Source organism: Akebia trifoliata, chromosome 7 (assembly GCF_017979445.1).
Source record: "Akebia trifoliata isolate Shusen 1 chromosome 7, ASM1797944v1, whole genome shotgun sequence".
Taxonomy (NCBI): Eukaryota; Viridiplantae; Streptophyta; class Magnoliopsida; order Ranunculales; family Lardizabalaceae; genus Akebia; species Akebia trifoliata.
In genome coordinates, this window is record NC_141381.1 from 1,393,092 (window position 1) to 1,412,512 (window position 19,421).

The 19,421-nt window shown below is 37.7% G+C and overlaps 1 protein-coding gene across 2 annotated transcripts in view; it reads left to right on the forward strand.

Moving 5' to 3' along the window:
• The window catches only part of PRP40C (pre-mRNA-processing protein 40C), a 28,188-nt gene that overhangs the window by 7,447 nt on the left and 1,320 nt on the right, over positions 1-19,421 (forward strand). For both annotated transcript variants that reach the window (XR_015179670.1, XM_086446967.1), the window contains exons 2-16: positions 2,769-3,048; positions 3,143-3,292; positions 4,561-5,209; positions 5,492-5,646; positions 6,040-6,077; positions 6,883-6,961; positions 8,327-8,797; positions 10,504-10,587; positions 13,734-13,874; positions 14,015-14,121; positions 15,140-15,263; positions 16,630-16,773; positions 17,249-17,395; positions 18,015-18,137; positions 19,016-19,344. Coding sequence is in view for 1 of the 2 variants with exons in the window: in XM_086446967.1 (XP_086303093.1) it covers positions 2,776-3,048; positions 3,143-3,292; positions 4,561-5,209; positions 5,492-5,646; positions 6,040-6,077; positions 6,883-6,961; positions 8,327-8,797; positions 10,504-10,587; positions 13,734-13,874; positions 14,015-14,121; positions 15,140-15,263; positions 16,630-16,773; positions 17,249-17,395; positions 18,015-18,137; positions 19,016-19,336 (3,006 nt within the window). In the remaining variant the exon portion in view is untranslated. The remainder of the gene's footprint in view (positions 1-2,768; positions 3,049-3,142; positions 3,293-4,560; positions 5,210-5,491; positions 5,647-6,039; positions 6,078-6,882; positions 6,962-8,326; positions 8,798-10,503; positions 10,588-13,733; positions 13,875-14,014; positions 14,122-15,139; positions 15,264-16,629; positions 16,774-17,248; positions 17,396-18,014; positions 18,138-19,015; positions 19,345-19,421) is intronic.

Genomic DNA, 19,421 nt, shown 5'->3' on the forward strand with positions numbered 1-19,421 from the left:
TGCTTTCAAAACAATAGAAGGTATTTTTAACTGAATGTATAATGGTCAAAATCCTGACTTACTTGTACCTTTCTAGAAATGGCTACCTGGTATATATTCGCTTCTTGCAATGATATGCTAATTTATAGTATTGCGGTCAGTGATTTTATTTATCCTCTTGTTCACTTCATACAAATGGATGCATGCTTGGATTCAGACCTTAGAAATTTCACAATATCATTATTCGATTTTATCTATTCAGGATGAATGCATGTGTACGGGAGTTAAAATCTCTTTTATCATTCCCCCACCCCCACCACGTTTCAGAACTAGGGTTGGCAATGATCTGAGTTTTATTCGATATCCGATTCATTCCAATCCAAAAAAATTGGATTCGGATCTAAATTTGGGATTTTTGGATCGGATTGAGATTAGTAACTACAGATCCGATTATTTTCGAATCGGTTTCGGATCAACTCTAATCAAATCTGCTCTGAATACATTATAAAAACACATGTTTTTTCCCAAACCCATCGTTATCTACACTCTATAGTCGACCTCCAAACCCATCTTCTCAACCTTCCCAAAACTCTCTCTCTTTCCCGATCTGTTGTTTTCCCAAACTCATCTTATCTATAGTCTATAGTCAACCTCTAAACCCATCTTCTCAACCTCTCCCAAGACTCTCTCTCTCTCCATGGTTGTGATTTTGGGATTCCATTACGGGTATGTTTGATTGCACATGGAAAATAGGGTGGAAAATCAATTTCCATGGAAAATGATAATTTTCAAGTGTTTGATTGCACATGGAAATGAAAATTCATTTTCCACCTCAATCAAAAAGTCCACCAAAAGTCCATCGAAACATGGATTTCACTTTTCCACCCAAGTTCATTTTCCACCTCAATCAAAATGGGTGGGAAAGTGAAATCTATGTTTTGATGGACTTTTGGGTGAGAAAGTGAAATCTACTCAAATTTTCCATCCTCAATTCCTTCTCATTCATATCTTCTTCTTCCCTACCACTACCATTACCACCACCACCATCATCACACTAACCTCACCGTCGTCACCATCACCGTCATCACCATCACCATAGTAGTTGCCATCGCCGTCATCACCATCTCCGGCCACCGTCTCTATCTCCATCCCTCACCTCCTCCGTCGCCACCACCACCACGTTCTCCCATCATCTTCCTCACTTAGCACCGTCACCACCACCACCACCACCACATCCTCCCCCCTCCCTCCCTCCCTCCCTCCCTCCCTCCCTCTTCATCTTCTTCTTCCTCTCCCTCTCCTCTCATGTTCTTTGTCCTCCTCCTCCTCTCCTTCTTCTTCTTCTTTTTCCTCATATAATTTTTCCATGATTTTATCCAAGTACAATCAAACAATAGAATTTGATTTTCCAACCCTACCTATTTTTCACTACTATTTTTCCATGGATTTCAAATTCCATGGAAAGTCACTTTCCATGCAATCAAACATACCCTATAGCTCTTCTTGAAGCTGAAGATCATGGAAAAGATGGTTCCAAACTCATCCACCATTAACGCTTTGTTAGGGCTTGAAATTGAAACATACAACATTCTCTCTTATGACCCAAATCTCTCCATCCTTTTCGCCTACCTCTTGGACCTGAAAACCCTAATTGAAAAGTTCCATAGATCCCAAGGTCACAACCTCTTCTCATTCCTTTGCGGTCGAGTCAATAACACGATCAATACTGAGATCCAGGTATGAATCTCTCTCCTTCTCTCTCCCTCCCTCTCTACCTGACCTAAAATGCCCCAGACCCCCATCTTCTTCGATCTCCACCTCAAACCTCTAATTTCTTTTTAAAAAAATAAATAAAAAATTGTGGTGTTTGGATCGGATCGATTGGAATGTTAAATGGATCGGATTCAGTTTAAAAATTCATTGATCCGATTGGATTTGGATTGCAAGCTAGATATTTCAAATCGGTGACGGTTTGGCATTTATCCGGTATCAAACTGATCGGTTGCCAACCCTAGTTAGAACCTTTTTGACGTGCAAAAGTTTTAGGACACATCAAGTGATGGTCCCCACTTAGATGGATATCATTGTTCAAGACTTATCTTCATTTTACGATCCTAACCATTCAAACTACCACACTCATTGAGATAGTTGGAAAAATATGTCTTCAATGGCTATGAGAAGTCTATAGGTTGGATGATTGAATTAAAATTTGCCATCTGCCTGGTGGGATCAATTACATGTCAGGACTCAGGCTTCTGTTTGCGCCATACGTGTGGCCCAGGTCATTGGGGAGGGAGGTGGGACAGTCGGACATGCTGGTGTAATGAGTCTTCTGATTGAGTAACTCTTAATCTATTCTAAAGCCTAGATGATATTTATATATATTCTAGAGTTTGCCCTTGATTTAGGGGGTGAAAGAAGAAAACAGTAAATTTGGAAGGGTATTATTGGAAAAGGGGAAAAGAGGAAACACTATAGAAAGTTGTAGGGGTGTTTTTGGAAAAGGGTAGAAGAGAAAAGACAATAAAGTTGGGGTATTCTTGAGAAGTGGAAGAACAGAGAAGATAAAGGAGGGATAACCATCCTTGAGATACGTTGTTTATGGAATATAAATCTTGAGATACGTTGTTTATTATATATATTTTTTACATTTTTTATAGATGTAAAGAACTTTATTTTTCTATCAAGGAAGTTTCTTTATTTATTTTTCATTTTTTAGAGATGTCAGGTCGCTCTATTTAGTATCTTTGTGACTTGCCTGTTTATCATGTTCACTATATGTTTGGCAGATAACTGATGTCGTCACCAGCATGGTTACCACAAGATGCGCCATCTTCAGTGCCAGCTACAACACCACCAACTCCAACTACTTCTGCCCCAGTTTTAGGTGTGAGTCCATCAACTTCAAATGGTCCAGGTGGTAATGCAAATGATTTGGTTCAAGAATCTGTCCTACCAAAATTTGTTACTACACCGGGTTATGTTGTCCCTGCACCTTCTTTCTCTTATGGTGTGGTTCCCAAGGCTATCAACGCCGCTGGAACCTCCCAGCAATCTTCATCTACTCCTGTGAGTTGCAGTTTTTTTTGTTTTTTTATTTCTGATCTATGAAGCTATTTTGTCTTTCTCTCTATATATAATTAACGAGTTGGTTTTAATACAGGTTATGAAGGCAAATCTGCCAGCATCGGCTACTGCCCTACAACCTCCAGTTCCTAGTCAGTCTTCGGTGACTGGACCCTCTTTCTCATACAACATCATCACGCATAATAATGTTGGCTCCTCTAGTGGCCAGCAGTTCCAATCTAGCAGTGTAAGACTTGTATTTTTGAGATGTAAAGTCATGTCAGGTAAAATGAAAGTACCATCTACTGATGGAACAGCAGTATTCACGATGTACTAGCAGGGGGTAACCTACCATTTGATGGGTCCTACTTATGAGCTCTCATGGGCCAATTGTTGACCTTATCGGATGATCCCAACCATCCGATATTTTCCATTCTTGTTGTTGAATAGAAAAATATGCTTGTTCGGAAGGGAGCCCCCACTATTGCGATGGGGTTTTCTTTCTGTGGGTCCGCTCAATTACGTGTTGCAGTAGATGCCTTGCACAATGATCCATCCTTCAACTCTATATGTTTGTTACATATTCTAATGTTTCCCCCTTAACTAGAGTTCAACCGCTTAACCTAGGTATTAAGTTCTCCGTACTTAAGGCTGTCTTTTGACCTGAAATTTGGTGCAAACTGGTTCGACTCAGCCTCATGTTTTTGAGGTTCGGCATGGTTGAATTGGAAATGTTTTTTTGTTAACTTGACCAAGCTGTCTCGGAATCATAAGAAACCATCATACTATTTCCTTCCGAAAGCTGTGTGACAGCCAGGATTTTAATTACAGCTTATGATATGCAAGGCAAAGACAAAAGGAGTCTTATTATGTGGCTAAGTTCAAATAGTCCTCAAATATGTACATTGGATGTCAGTCCACATTTTCTAATTCATGGATTACCTATTGGATGAACTATAACTCCAGAGCAGTGGAACCAGGTGATTCTTGAAATCTAATTGATGCAATTTGTGGTATTCAAACTCAATCAACTAATTAGATGGTTAGGTTCAGCTGATTGGTGTGGGTTATTGTCACTGTTTTTAAAAAAAGTTGTTTAATCCGAATCAATTCCATGTACTGGTGAGGATTGTGGTTGGAAAGGAATAAGAGATGCTTTCAAGGAGTGGAAGCCTCGGATCAGGATATCAGATTGTCGATCCTTGAGTCATTTTTTTTTTGGTGTAAACTTTTTGCTGAGTTCAGAGGCGTCTTCTTTGAAGATTTTGTTTTTAGTGGGAGTCATTGTGCTCCAGGTAGCTTTTTTTTAAATTGTTTCTGCCTTTGCTTTTAGGTTAGTCACCTCGACTACCTTGTACATTCTTCTTTCTCTGCAATAAAATTAGACTTATTAAAAAAAATTCCGTGTAATGGTGGGTAGCTAATTATGTATTGTGCCACTTTTTAAATTGTATAGGACCTCTCACTTGCTCACATCCCACTTATAAATCATTTTGTTACTTTCCATGATTGCAGAATACCCCCGCTGCTGCAGCACAAGAAGCTGGGACCACCGCCCATGCATCATCTACTACTCAAAGTGCACCATTGCCTACCCATACTACCTCGAGTTCCTCGATGACTGTTCAAACACCTAGGTTGCATCCATCAACTGTTTGGATGCCTACTGCCCCATCTTTTTCTCGACCTCCTGGAATGCCCCTAACCCCTGGAACACCAGGACCCCCAGGGATACCTCCAGGTGCATCGTTGCCCCCTAATGTTACTGTCCGGTCGACGGTTATGGACTCTTCATCTTCTACAGTATTGAGACCCATAATGCCAACTCCTGCATCTCTTCCTTCAAACCCAGTTATTCATCAACAGATATACCCTATGTATCCATCTCTCCCTGCTATGGCTCCATCCCCTCAAGGACTTTGGTTGCAGCCCCCACAGATTGCTGGCTTACATAGGCCCCCATTTCTACCATACCCCGGTGTAGTTCCTGGTCCCTTTCCTTTACCTATGCGTGGCACGGTTCTTCCTTCTGTTCCTTTGCCCGATTCAAGACCTCCTGGTGTTTCTCCCATTGGACCTCCTAGTGGAAACCCTTCATCTTCTATGGGATCTGGTCAGTCAGCAAGCAACTCTGGGATACAAACTGAGTTACCTCCAGGAATTGGTATGGTTGAGAACTTGAGATTTTGAGTTTAATTAATCAAGTAATGTTGCTCACACGTGTACTTTGACAAATAAAGTTGCACATAATTAAGTCCCGTTCAATTTGATATATATATATATATATATATATATTTAGAGTTTGCCCGTGCCTACGGTATAAGCATCCTCTTTGGGGTTTGGGGGGTTGAAAGAGGAAAAATAATAAATTTGGAAGGGGGTGGGTCCACCATTGTGTTTTATTATATATAATACGTTTTTATTATTCTTGCTTGGGATTCTGCAGACCTTGAAAAAAAATCTGTTGGTGATGGAGGCATTACTAGTAACGAAGAAGTTGATGCCTGGACTGCCCACAAGACTGACACCGGAGCTGTTTACTACTATAACGCTGTCACAGGAGAATCCACATATGAAAAGCCTTCTGATTTTAAGGGGGAGGTAGTTTCATCCTGGATTTATTATCTTAAGTGTAGCCATAGTCTGCAAAATTGCATGAGTAGGTTAAAAATTTCCTTCAAAATAATTGAACTGTTGCAATCCATTTGATAGTCAGGTCATAATTGTTGTATATTCTGCAGTCAAGCCTACATTTTCTCTTTAGTGTCAGTGTTTCCATTCAGTTGTTCCCCAATTAAAAAATAAATTTAATTTCTTTTGTTTACCCTGTCTTTTTTTTTTTAACCCAGAGGTTGAGAATCAACATCCTTCCTTTGTGTTAGAATGCTTGAACTTATTGTTTTGCTGTTATTTCTATGATTTTCTTATCAACCACATCTTTCTTTTTTGGGTGATTGTGAAATGATAAATTCCTTTTCATGTTCTCTTTTGCAGCCGGACAAAGTTACAGTTCAGCCAACTCCAGTTTCATGGTAAGCTCTTCATATATTCACGGGGCTTTTGATTAATTGTAAGCAATATTTATGAGGAGGATTTCTCTTGTAGCTTCAAACACTTTATTTCTATTTCTCGTATTTTATTATTTTTTGATAATGTAAAAAAAATACAATTCAATTTTTGTAATTTAAAATTAAAATTGAAGGAAATACGAGAGCATAGAAAGAAAAAACAACGGTTAGAAGAATAATGGCTAGAAAAACATACTGAGTTACTCTGGGAGAGCTACAACATGATATAACATGTCTCTAAATTTGCCTTCTTTGCTAAAGAGTCCTCCATGTCATTTACCGACGTTGGTACTGTATAATAGATGAAACCAACTCCCATCCTATCTATGATATTCGTTTGGTCGGTCTGAAGTAGATTGCTGAATGACCTTGGAAAAAAAATAAATATACAGGAATGGTGTCATGTCAGTGCTTCAACTTTTTGCTGGAAAACTCATGAGGTCACTGATGGGTTTAATTCCAGCCTTCACAAACTTACCCCAAAAAATTATATAATAACTCAAGAGACAAAAAATGATGCTTTCTGAAGCTTTCTTTCTATATCACTGTCGCCCAGGATTATATCATCTTTTACACACTATCAATAACTGTTGAGAATGAGAACGGCAATTGTTGCTTGAATCGTTTATATATTCTCTCTTACTTCATGGAATTTCGACTGTAATTGATTTTTCTTCTGGCATCATTGTTCTTACTCGAAATCTTTGTAATTTCAGAAATCTTACACTATTCTAATTCTTGCAATTGCATAATGTTTTTATGTGCTCAGGGAGAAGTTGTCTGGTACAGATTGGGCATTAGTCACCACAAATGATGGGAAGAAATATTACTACAATACTAAAACCAAGGTTTTCCCCCTCTTAAAATTAATTGTTTTCCTTACTTATAGTATGGGGCACATTTCATCTTGACTTCCATGCTAATTATGCCTTCATGCTTTACTTCCATCCACTAGCATTTGATGCAAAGCGTCCAAATATCTAATGGTTGTATGGGATATGTGGAGCTCTGGACAATTATTGCAGTCAGATCTAAGATTACTAAACGTCTAATGCAACTATACATTCCTTAGATAATAATAATAAGTATATTATTAAATCAACGCACATATATCTTTTTTACTTCTTAATAAGTATGAAGCAAATTTTCATCAAGATGGAGGTCGAGCTGCTGAACCGAAACTGACAAGGCAAAATATGACTAGAAACGAGAAAGAATGACAGATCTTGTTTATATAGAGTGTATCCAATTAGGAATATCAAGAAGTTCCTCAAAATGGCCATAGGGACATAAGTCTTTTGATCTGATATCCGTTGACCACAGGAAACGTACATTTAATTTAGATAGATGGGTAGCGTTCAAGGGCAAACTTTTTGGCAAAACATTTTTCAAAACTCGTAGAGATCATCCTCACCAAAAATCAGCCCATTCCAAAACTTCTAACCATCAAAAACAGTTTACAAAAAATGGACGGTCCACGATTTTTCAACTTGTAAACATGGGTTAGAAGTTTTGGAATGGGCTGATTTTTGGTGAGGATGATCTCCTCACCGTAGAGATCATCCTCACCAAAAATCAGCCCATTCCAAAACCTCTAACTCATGTTTTGAAAAATGTTTTGCCAAAAAGTTTGCCAAAAAGTTGGCCATTGAACGCCCCCCTAGATGGGTATATGCAATTCGTATCAAATCGTGGTCCAGATGACCAACAAGATACAGGCGGGAAACAGAAACAAGAGACACCCCCCAAAACACAAGCTAAAGATTTCAAACCCACTCCCATCTGCCATAAAGTCCTCGAAGAAAATGCCTTTGAACTCATCAAAGACCTTACACCAACAAAACAGAAAACCTCCGACGACTCCTTCCTGTAAAAAATTTGACGATTCCTCTCTTTCCAAATGCCCCAGCACACAACGAAAGGAAGGAGAGACCACAACAATCTTTTAGCCAGCATAAAGGATGAAGCCAAGTTTGACCAAGATTCAAACAGGCCCTTAACTACTTTGGGAAACACGTGCAGATCCCGAAAACTTATGTTCAATTTACAAGCATAACTCTCTCTCTCTCTCTCCTATATTTATGCTAAGAAAAAGCACTTGAAAAGTGACAAGCGGATTTGTGAACTTGGCAATACTTGGAAAAGAGTTACTGGCTATGGCAATTATATTCTGTTACTCTGATAACTCCTGTTTGACTGTTTTTCTGATTCAGGTTAGTAGCTGGCAAATCCCGATTGAGGTGACAGAGTTGAGAAAGAAGCAGGATGGGGATCCTTCAAAAGCAAATACCATTTCAGTGCAAAACGCTAGTGTGTTACCTGAAAGGGTAGCTAGTCCTATTACTTTGAATGCTCCTGCTCTTAACACCGGTGGTCGTGATGCCACAGTTCTTAGACCTTCGGGTGTATCAGGCTCATCATCTGCACTGGATTTAATAAAGAAGAAGTTGCAGGATTCTGGCCTTCCTGTTGCTTCCTCGCCTCTTTCAGCCTCCTCAGGGCCTATCACGATGGATTCAAATGGATTGAGAGCAGTTGATGCTACAGCCAAGGGTTTGCAGGGTGAGAACAGCAAAGACAAACAGAAAGATGTTAATGGGGATGGGAATATATCAGACTCCTCTTCTGATTCTGAGGATGTGGACAGTGGACCTACCAAGGAGGAGTGTATTATTCAGTTCAAGGTATCATTGCTTTTTTATAGTCATCCTATTTAACAAAGACACAGTCACATGTGTTAGCGTCCAACACTGGTACAAAGTGCTAGTCATGCTGAGCACAAAATCAATCCATCAATATGTCTGTGCAATTTATACCTTATATACATGGGAAGCGTTCAAGGGACATAACTAAAAACATATGTAAGAACAATCATTTTTCAAAATATGGGTTAGAAGTTTCGGATTGAGCTGATTTTTGTGAGGAGAAGATCATCCTCTCAAAAAATCAGCCTGATCTGTACCTTCTGACCCATCAAAAGTGATTTGGAATGTGGACTGTCTATTTTTTACCAATAATTTGTAAACCACTTTGATGGATGTAGAAATTTCAGATCGGGCTGGTTTTTTGTGAGGATGATCTTCTCATCATATAGATCATCCTCACAAAAAATCAGCTCAATCCGAAACTTCTAACCCATATTTTGAAAAATGATTGTTTTTACATATGTCTCTTGAACGCCCCCCCCCCGCCCCCCCCCCCCCTATATATATATATTTAAATAAATGATTTAGCTAGTAGATTATATAGAAAGAATGTAAGCAGACATACATAAAAAATTCCTATAATCAATTATAAAAAATAGCTGGAGACAAAAAGTTCTTATATTTTCTGTCCCATGGATATGTGGAGGTCATGATTTGCAAAATTATTTTTTCCAGAAGAAAGTGTTAAAAAAAATCTGAAAACAGGGTCCCATAGACAATATATATGGTCAATAGAGGGCATGATGTGCACATGACCTATGCTACTCGGAAGTAGGATCCTTGGAACGCCCTTGGCCACCCAACATGGTTACAAGTATTTGATCCATTGTGGATATGAATTTATATTACAATATGCAATAATATTTTCGAAAAAATGAATGGGTCTTTTGTTGTGCATGGCGGCATCATTTATACTCATTCCCATTCTCTTCATCTGTACACATATTCAGGTAGCATAGGATGAGGTGCATGTAAGGGAATGCACACTATAATTTTCACATTTTGGTTTCTTTGCTAAAATTTGCCTGCTGTCCCATCATGAACATTTTATCTGTTGCAGTCCTCTTTGATGGGCAATCACAAAAAATAATTAAAAAAAAAAAAAAACAGGTAGGGTCATTTTGGCCCAAGTCTCCTTGTATGCCAAAATGACTATCCCCTCCATGAGTGTTCATGCCCCCCAGTACACACAGCCTCACTCTATCCATGCTCTGTGAGCATGCTTCCGACATAGTGATCATGTATTTGAGCTATAATTAACACTCTTGTCTACATATAACCCTATTCTAACTAAACTTACTTGTAAATTAACTCCTTAAATTGTTAATTGCAACTTGGTACCACAGTTTTAAAGTAGCCAACATTATTGAACCCATCAAGAAAAATAGAACTGCTGACAGTATGTATCGGATTTTTAGGCAGTACAGGAGGAAACCCGGTTTATATCATCTTTGGTGCCTTATATATTTATACTCCTATTATGTAAATTCTGTGTATGCATACATGTCATGTTTACTATAAATTTACCTCTTAACATCAGTTCTATGTAATTTTTTTTTTTCACGAGAAAAGTTCAGCTTCTGATGCATATACTGTTTGTATCATATCATAAAATGCATATTTTGCAGACAATTTATCTTTTTGTGGTGCTGAACTTCCAATTGTTTTGCCCTTCAATTTTCTAGGAGATGCTTAAAGAACGTGGAGTGGCGCCATTTTCAAAATGGGAGAAGGAACTGCCGAAGATAGTATTTGATCCACGCTTTAAGGTTTGTTGAGTCTAAAGATTATGAATTTCTTAGTACGGGAATTTTGGGCCTTTCCTACAACTGGAACTACATTGACAGGTTTGTTGGACCCATATATATTTTTAGCTACATTGTGACACGGTGAATTTGCTTTATCTATATTTTCATATTTTGTCAACCCCATTAATCATAATAGTATGATGATTGGTTGAACTTAACTTTTGGTGCTAGCATTTTTTTTCTTCCAGTTTTTAACCTTTTACGTCAAACTTTTTGTTGACAAACCATTTACCCCAAAAGATCGATCTGATGGGGAAGGCACAATTATGAATATAAGAGGATCGAACTGGGGCACGATACATGAACACTTGACACCATGTAGCGGAGGCGGATAACACAACACTCAACACTCCCCCTCACCTATAAGGGTGGAAAATCCCCTTGAGTAGACTCGAACCCGTGACCTATATATGAACCTAGCACTTTGATACCATGTTGACAAACTATTTACCCCAAAAGATGATCTGATGGGGAAGGTGCAACTACGAATATAAGAGGGTCATGGGTCAAACTGGGGCACAATATGTGAGCACATGACACCCGGGAGTGGAGGCGGATAACACAACACTCAACACTTTTGAGTTTAACACCTGTATTTTTAGAAAAATAGGCTTCTCTTTTAAGAAAACAAAGAATTTCTTGTTGGAATTTTTGTTGTATTGTGAGCTTGTGTGTTATGGTGGCACTAGGTGAAGCCAATATTGTTACCGTTTGCTTTTTGAGGAAATATTTTGGACGTATGCAATTGATCTGTTCCAACCTTTTCATGAGGAAATCCAAACTCCTAGGTTTTACAGATTGCAAACATGACTAACTTGGAATGTCTATGACTTCATGATCCAATATCGACAGTCTAACATGGATCCATGCCCTGGTAAAATCAACCATGTCAACGATTGCTGCATCTTTCCGTTACCTGTCAATATGTCCAATGAGAATTGCAGAATTTGGATGAGGAGTCACAATGGGTCATTCTCTGTTAAGTCCTTTTACTCTGCTTTGTAGTCTTGTGAGTCCAGCACTCATTGTTCCCAGAGTCGGCCATTTTTGGTCCTAAAGTGGCATCTTGGTTGGCTTTTTCCTGATGGTCTGCAGCTTTTAACTGAATATTGACTATTGGTCATGTCATGTATCTGGGTATCTTGTGCACCAATTTCTGTTCTTTATGTAAACATGATTGGGAATCAATAGATCCCGTTCTTATTTATTCATCATTTTCTAGAATAATCTGGTCCCATTTCCTAGTATTATTTCATAAATCTTTGTCCTTTATTATATTTGTAGCCTTAGTGTTGCAATATTGGCAATCCTCGTGCTTTAGTGGTAGGAGGAAGATACTGTGGTGCTTTTGCATTTTGCCATTTGTTGATCTTTGTAAGAAGAGAGAAATGGATGTGCATTTCAAGGGAAAAAGAACTTTTTTTATATTGTGTTACTCTCTCTCTTTAGGGCATATAATCTTTTGGTGTAAGTTTATCCTGAGTTAAGGGGTTTTTCTTCGAGGACTTTCTGTTTGCAAGTGTCTTGTAATAGTTTCGAGAGTTATGTGTTAGTTGTTTTGAGCTGTTCTTATTTTTCTTTTGTGTTTTCTTTGGGTCATTCTTCTCGACCACCCGTGTTTCGATGCTTTTTTCATCAATTAATTTACTTATCGAAAAAAGCAACCATTACAAATGATTCTAATCTTCTGAGCTGATTGAGGGAATTATACAAGTTAAAAGGTATGCTTGAATAGATGGTTTGGATTGTCCAATTTGGTTGGTTTTCTGTTTAGGATATCTTCCAGATGAGACCATCGAAGGATGAGTCTTGCCATCCTATACAAACCTATATTTGGCTGTCATTGGTAGACCAATAAGAGTGAATATTACACAGATTCATACATTATCTTGTCCATACCCCTTATTTTCAATGGGCATGTTGGATATAAAAGATAATATTGGTGTGCTTACAACTGTTATGGTGGCTTGCGGGCCTTCCCTTTTGACTTGTTTTGATGAATTTAATTTTATTAAATAAGGAGGTTGAGAAGACCTACCTAATTACAAAGAAAAAATTAGTAACTAATCTGGAATCAAGTACATGAGGTCCCTTTTGAACTCAATAAAAAGCTTACCCCAAAAAAAGAACAATCAGAAGCATAACACTCTCCTTGCTGAGTCTAACTCTCGAATAAGTTGGTAGATCCGCGCATCATTCTCAGCTAAGGCATAAGTTGGTGTAAGAGACTTCCAAACAGGTGGGGTGATTGTTCTACTCTGGAAAAGTCCAACCGCACAGCCAAAAACATCTATCTCATCCCAATGGATCTAAAATCTGAGGATATGACGTGATCCATAGCAAAACATAACAACTCCTTTAGGAGGATCTCTCAATTGGACGTCCAGGTCATCATCAAATCTACAAAATAGGAAAATCAAGGAAACAACTCTCCTAACCTTGAAATCAAAGAAAAACACATCAAACAAAACCAAAACAGACATCAGCAGAAAAAGGGCTCTCATACCATCTTGATATTCTATGAATGTTCAGTTTGTTAGGGAATCCGGCATTGTTTGCTACAAGCCTTTATGTTCATAGAGACAACAGATTTTACAACTATTTTACATGTATACCCTCATAACACTGCACATGGAAAATAATGTCTTTCTTGCACAGTTATACACCAAAAAGTATAGAAACACATCCACATACTAACATAAGCACCTAACAACAAACTATAGTATGTGTAGCCATTTGAGTCATGGATAGGGTCCTATGTAGGTCTTATTGAATGTGCCATCCAAAATGTGGCTCACCATTTTGAACCATCCGATCAATTTGTTGGTCGGGCTCATGTCAAATGTGGAGGGTCTTAATCGTGGATTCTTAACCTCTGGTCCATTATGCCCGTTTTTTTGTGACACTTACTTCTGACTCTACTACTTAGGTGCTGTTTTGCATCTTCTCATTATGTACTATTTCAGCTTCTAAGTCTTTCAATGCCATCTCAAGGTTGAGTATTGCTTTTGCACTTGTGTGCTGCAATATCCCCCTTGTACATTAAGATAATATTTTGTGGATGAAAAGGTTAGGATTGTTCTCACTGGAATGATTTTATCTCACAGGCTATTCCGGGTTATTCTGCTCGTAGATCCTTGTTCGAACATTATGTTCGGTCACGGGCTGAAGAAGAGCGCAAGGAAAAACGGGCAGCTCAGAAGGCTGCGATCGAGGGTTTTAAGCAGTTGTTGGAGGAAGCTTCAGAGGTTATTTAAAATTACATTGAATTACCAATTTTTCTTTTTTACTTTTTTGATGGGTACTGAAAAAGTTCTATGTGGTAAGTTTTGAGTTTGAAACTTAAAAGACATTGGATGGCTTACTGACAGTATTTTGAACCTGCCAGGATATTGATCATAAAACTGACTACCAATCTTTCAAAAAGAAATGGGGCAATGACCCACGATTCGAAACCTTGGATCGCAAAGATCGAGAGCTTTTGTTAAATGAAAGGTATGCGATTTTAAAATGCGTAGTGGTAAGGAAGAAGCCACCATGTGTCACTTCTGTTCATATTCAGGGCTTATAATTTGATAGAATCAACCTAGGAGATCTTCCATGACTAAAATCATCCTTATCAGTGATATTAGTTATTCAATTAACTGTTCATATTATTTATTCAGAATGAATAATATAAAAGCCTAGGAAAATGTCTACCCTCTTGGTTACATTTATTTAATAGGATCAAGTTTGACCTAACCGATCTGTAGGACTTGTCAAATAATGTCTTCTTACCACTCTGATTCAAGCCATTTAAATCACACCAAGACAAACCACCAATGTCTCATTCTGGCCATCTATGAGACCAAAATGTCTCAGCTGTGGCATTAGAAGGTGAAAGATTTTAAACTTCTTGACCGAATGTGGTATGCCTTAGCGAAGTTGTTAAACTTACGTATAATTTCTGGTCATTTGACTCAGTAGTGGCCAAATTTCTATGCAATTTTTATCCAAGTCAGAAAGCGACCTGCATTGGAACCCCCCCTCCGCCCCACCATTAGGTGACTTGGATATTGTTGAAGTGATGTTCAATGAGATCTTTGTTAGGTATAAGTTTCATTAAATTGATGAGTTGAACTGTATTTTAAGCGGATCCCCGATTATTGAGTAAGGCCTTAATGATGATAAGAGCCTACAATGCCTCTTTGCCCATTCATGTTATATTATACTAGAAGGTGGCATGTGAAACACACATGTATCAGAAGGGTTTATTTGTAATTTAAGATATTTATTAAAGATTTATGAAAATTACATTGTAAAAAAGTGTACTTTTGTAATTTTGAAAACTGAGTAACGTGATTATACGGTCGTGGGTTGCGATTTCTTGGGTTTCCCCCAAAATGATCCTGGTTGTATTAAATTTAATTATAAAAGTGGGGGCATTTATGGCTACTCAATTTTGGTGTTGAATCACTTCTACTCCGCCTTCTTTCATTAATAGTAAATATTAGGTTTGCACATTTGTATGCAGGGTGCTTCCAATTAAGAAGGCCGCTGAAGAGAAGATTCATGCCATACGGGCGGCTGCTGCCTCTAGTTTCAAGTCCATGCTTCGTGACATGGGGGATATAAATACAAATACCCGTTGGTCCAGGGTAGGTGATTTTGTATGAAATCATATGTTTGGCTTAACATATCTTCTTTATATTGTTTGCAAACACATATTAAAAGGCATCTGGATGCTCCATAGGAAAATGTACTGAAACTACTTGTTACATGTGAAAACATTCTGCACATTAGAAAGATGAGTTGCATCAGCCTAACGAACTTCTTTGGATTTGAAATTTCAAATCATATGTTCTCAGAAAACTTGTTTTTTTTTTTCCTGATCCATTTGGTTCTCAGAGAAATGGGGACCAAAACAGGATTTTGTGTTCTTGACATTATCAAAATCACATTAATTTTTGAAAAATTTCATCTATATTATTCATTCCAAAAGAAATGGACTTAGTGATGAAATTTTAGTAGAAGATTACACCTACTTAATTGATTCCAAAAGAAATGGATTGATTGGATCATCAGTACTCGATGGGGGTGAGTTTTGGTTATGGTCCATTCAAGAATTGTTTTATCAATTGTACAAATTTGATTGGTTTGCATATCATTGATTGTTTACAAAGAGTTATGGCATGAAATATTAGTGTGGAGTGGGTTTGAATGTTTGAAATAAGATCTGCTTTAATTTGGACCGCTTTTGGGTCTAGGCAACCTGACCCAAAAACTTACGAAAAAACCACATTGAAAGCTCTCATATTGATAATACACTATGGATATGGAATGAGGTATGAGATGTGTGACTTATCCTAGTTGATTCCAGATTCGGGTTGGCGTGTTCAAAATAGAATGTGACCCATTTCATGCCCTAGTGACGTGGCACCATGATCCTTGTTGTTGTGATGCATTAGGCTATGTTTCCACTACACTTTGATTTGATTTATGACCCTTAAAATATACTTCCGTCACCACTCTTTGGAGGTTTTAGAGATCTTTTCTCTATGGCCCCCTCCAATATTTTTTTCATCTATATAATTTTAAAGAAGTTCATTGGGATTCTCTCCACTTATCTGGGGCGATATTTTGGTCGAATTTTACAATTTATCAAAACACTGACATTGAAGTCATGATACATGGGTTTGATTCTTCTTTTCGAGAAAAGATTTGTTGTGCAGATGACTATGAGCTTAGACCTATGTATTTGTAGTACATAGATTGTTTTGTCATTACACAGAGTGTATCATTCCATTTGTTTTAGCTCATAAAGAAAAATATTTATGAATCTTCCCGTCCAACCATTTGAATCCAGATTTAGTATGAATTCTAATTCTTACAATTTCACAAACTAATTTGATTTTCACAACATTGCTGCACACATGCATGGGTTATTGTTCTCTTGATGTTCCTTACATTGCTTATTTATTCATCTTTATAAAGGATATGTTTAATCCTTTGTTATTGGTACAGGTGAAGGACAGCCTAAGGAATGACCCCAGATACAAATCTGTCAAGCATGAAGAACGAGAGATTTTATTTAACGAGTATATATCTGAATTGAGGGTTGCAGAAGAGGAAGCTGAACGAGCGACAAAAGCCAAAAGGGATGAGCAGGTAAGCAAACATGTTTTGCGATTGAACTGTTTGGAATGGGTTCTATACAAGGTGATGCCGAACTATGCCCAGGTAACCTAAATGTGAAACTTAGGTTCCAAAGTTTGCACAAAACCAATCAATATGATCATGTGGTCATTGATCTACGCACTTCAGAGTGATTCCAATGATTTGATGAAGGGATTCATTTTTGGATGATGACAGATATTGGTGTAGATGTTATATGTTGGGTCGCTTGAGATTATCTTTGTGAAAGATAATCTCTTTCTGAAACTTCTGGCCATGTCAAATGAGGGTTTCAAGTTAATGGTATAATGGACAACCCAATTTTTTTTCAATTTGTGATCCTCTTTTGGTAAGGCTAGATATGTTGGAATGAGCTCTTTGTTGCGAGTATGTTCTAGATGTCACTGTTTTTTTGTTTGTTTTGTTTTGGAAACACACATGATTTTGGTATGCTTGCGTTGATTATCAGGATAAATTAAAGGAAAGGGAGCGAGAAATGAGGAAGCGGAAAGAAAGAGATGAGCAAGAAATGGAGAGGGTGCGATTGAAAGTTCGCAGAAAGGAGGCAGTTGCTTCTTATCAAGCTTTATTAGTAGAAACAATTAAAGATCCTCAGGTAGTTTCCAAATCTTACCTTGGCTAATTGAATGATGTTTGGTGGACCATGCAAACACTAGTGAAATGGCATTAAAACCCCTCTGTTTTTCTGGTTTCACACAAAACTGGATTCACACCAAACACTTCTTCTCTAGAAGTCTATTACTTCAAATTAAATCTCCTATTTGGCTAATAATGGTATTACTTATTCGGTGGGGGTTCAATTCGGTTAGTTCGAAAAAAATTCGGGAAAGTTTCGTGAAAAAGTCAGCAAAATTTTGGAGATTATACGAAATATGTTTTTGGGTTTCTTGCCAAAACCCAACATCTTCAAACTCTCTAAAAACCCTGTAAAAAATTAAAATTTTGAGGTGAAACATAAAAATATTACCATGTTCCTCGATTAATTGAGGAATAGTCAATTAATTAATCAATTTGCCGATTTAATCTGTTTACCCCTAATTTGGAGAATTTTACATTTTTTTTTTTTGAAAAATTCGGAGAGTTTTGTGACTATCTAAATTTTTTTGATCGATTTTTGTGACTATCTAATTGAATCCCAAGTTTCTAGTTTCCTGGTTGGTACCTACTTTGAGTTAATTAAATATAACTTTTGTGCCTGAATATACATTTTTTAGGCATCTTGGACTGAATCAAAGCCTAAATTGGAGAAAGATCCCCAAAGGCGTGCTATTAACTCTGAATTAGATCAAGCTGACACGGAAAAGCTCTTTCGGGAGCACATTAAGGCACTTCACGAGGTAATTCCACAACCATTTCATGTCACCTGTTAGGATTTCCATATCAGAATTGTTGCTATTACACCATGTTGATCATGTAATTATTGAAGGTATACACTCTTTGAATGTCCTAGCTAGAATGGAGGCAATAAGGTTTCAAAGATCTCTATAATTGTGACCTTCTCATGTATCACATGCTCTTCTATTTTACATTTTTTTGTGGAACAATTTGATGGAAAAAACTTTGAAGTGCCCATCCCGCTTTAAAATTTCGGTAGAACCCTCTTGCTTAGATGACGTGTGGCTTCAAGGAGGTATTCCAAATATTAACGAAAAATAGGGGTGAAATAAAAACAGAAGAGATTACGTGTTGTGTTGCGAGGAGGGTTCCTCCAAAATTTTGAAGCTGCCAGGCCGCTTCAAAGTCGGACTCCAATTTGATGGTTACGATCATTTTAGTAGGGAATTTTTACTCTTCGATACTCACACCAACATGAACGAGATGTTATCAATCGTCATTTTTCACATACCATATGGTTATATTTATGAATAATGATTTTCTAATGCTCCCACACTGAACCAAGGACCATTTTCCTTGGGATATGTAGACCCATAAATCTTTTTTCTTGTGTATCTTGAGGCAAATGGTCTACGGTTCTGTAGGGCGTATGTCAGAGGGGGACGTCAGATTATCACGGCTATTATTTTAATTTTAATTTTAATCTGATGACAGGTTCTATGCTTGTTTCATGATGTCCTAAAGTTTCACACATTTCCACTATTCCATCAATTCCTTAAAGAATCTATAATTGTCACTCTGGTCAAAATATTTCAATTTCTCGGCCAACTTAAATAGACATTCAAAGAACTTAAATTTAATGCTTGATTGTCCTTTTCAGCGATGTGCACGTGACTTCCAAACTCTATTAGCTGATATTATAACTGCAGAAGCAGCTACCGAAGTGACTGAAGATGGGAAGACCGTTCTTACTTCTTGGTCGACTGCTAAACGCCTTCTAAAGTCTGATCCTAGATATTCGAAGATGCCGAGAAAAGATAGAGAATCCCTATGGCGTCGACATGCGGAGGAGCTGCAGCGAAAGCAAAAGTTGGCATCTCATACAACAGAAGACAAGCCTAATGCAGAAATAATAGGTAGAAGTTCACTTGATTCTGGAAGGTCACCAATAGTTTCAAGGAGAACTCATGGCCGTCGATAGCTTACAATGTAAGAAACTTTACATTTCAATTGTTTTTTGAAGTTGGTATTTGCTTAATTGGATTTCAGGGTTCGTTTATGAATTC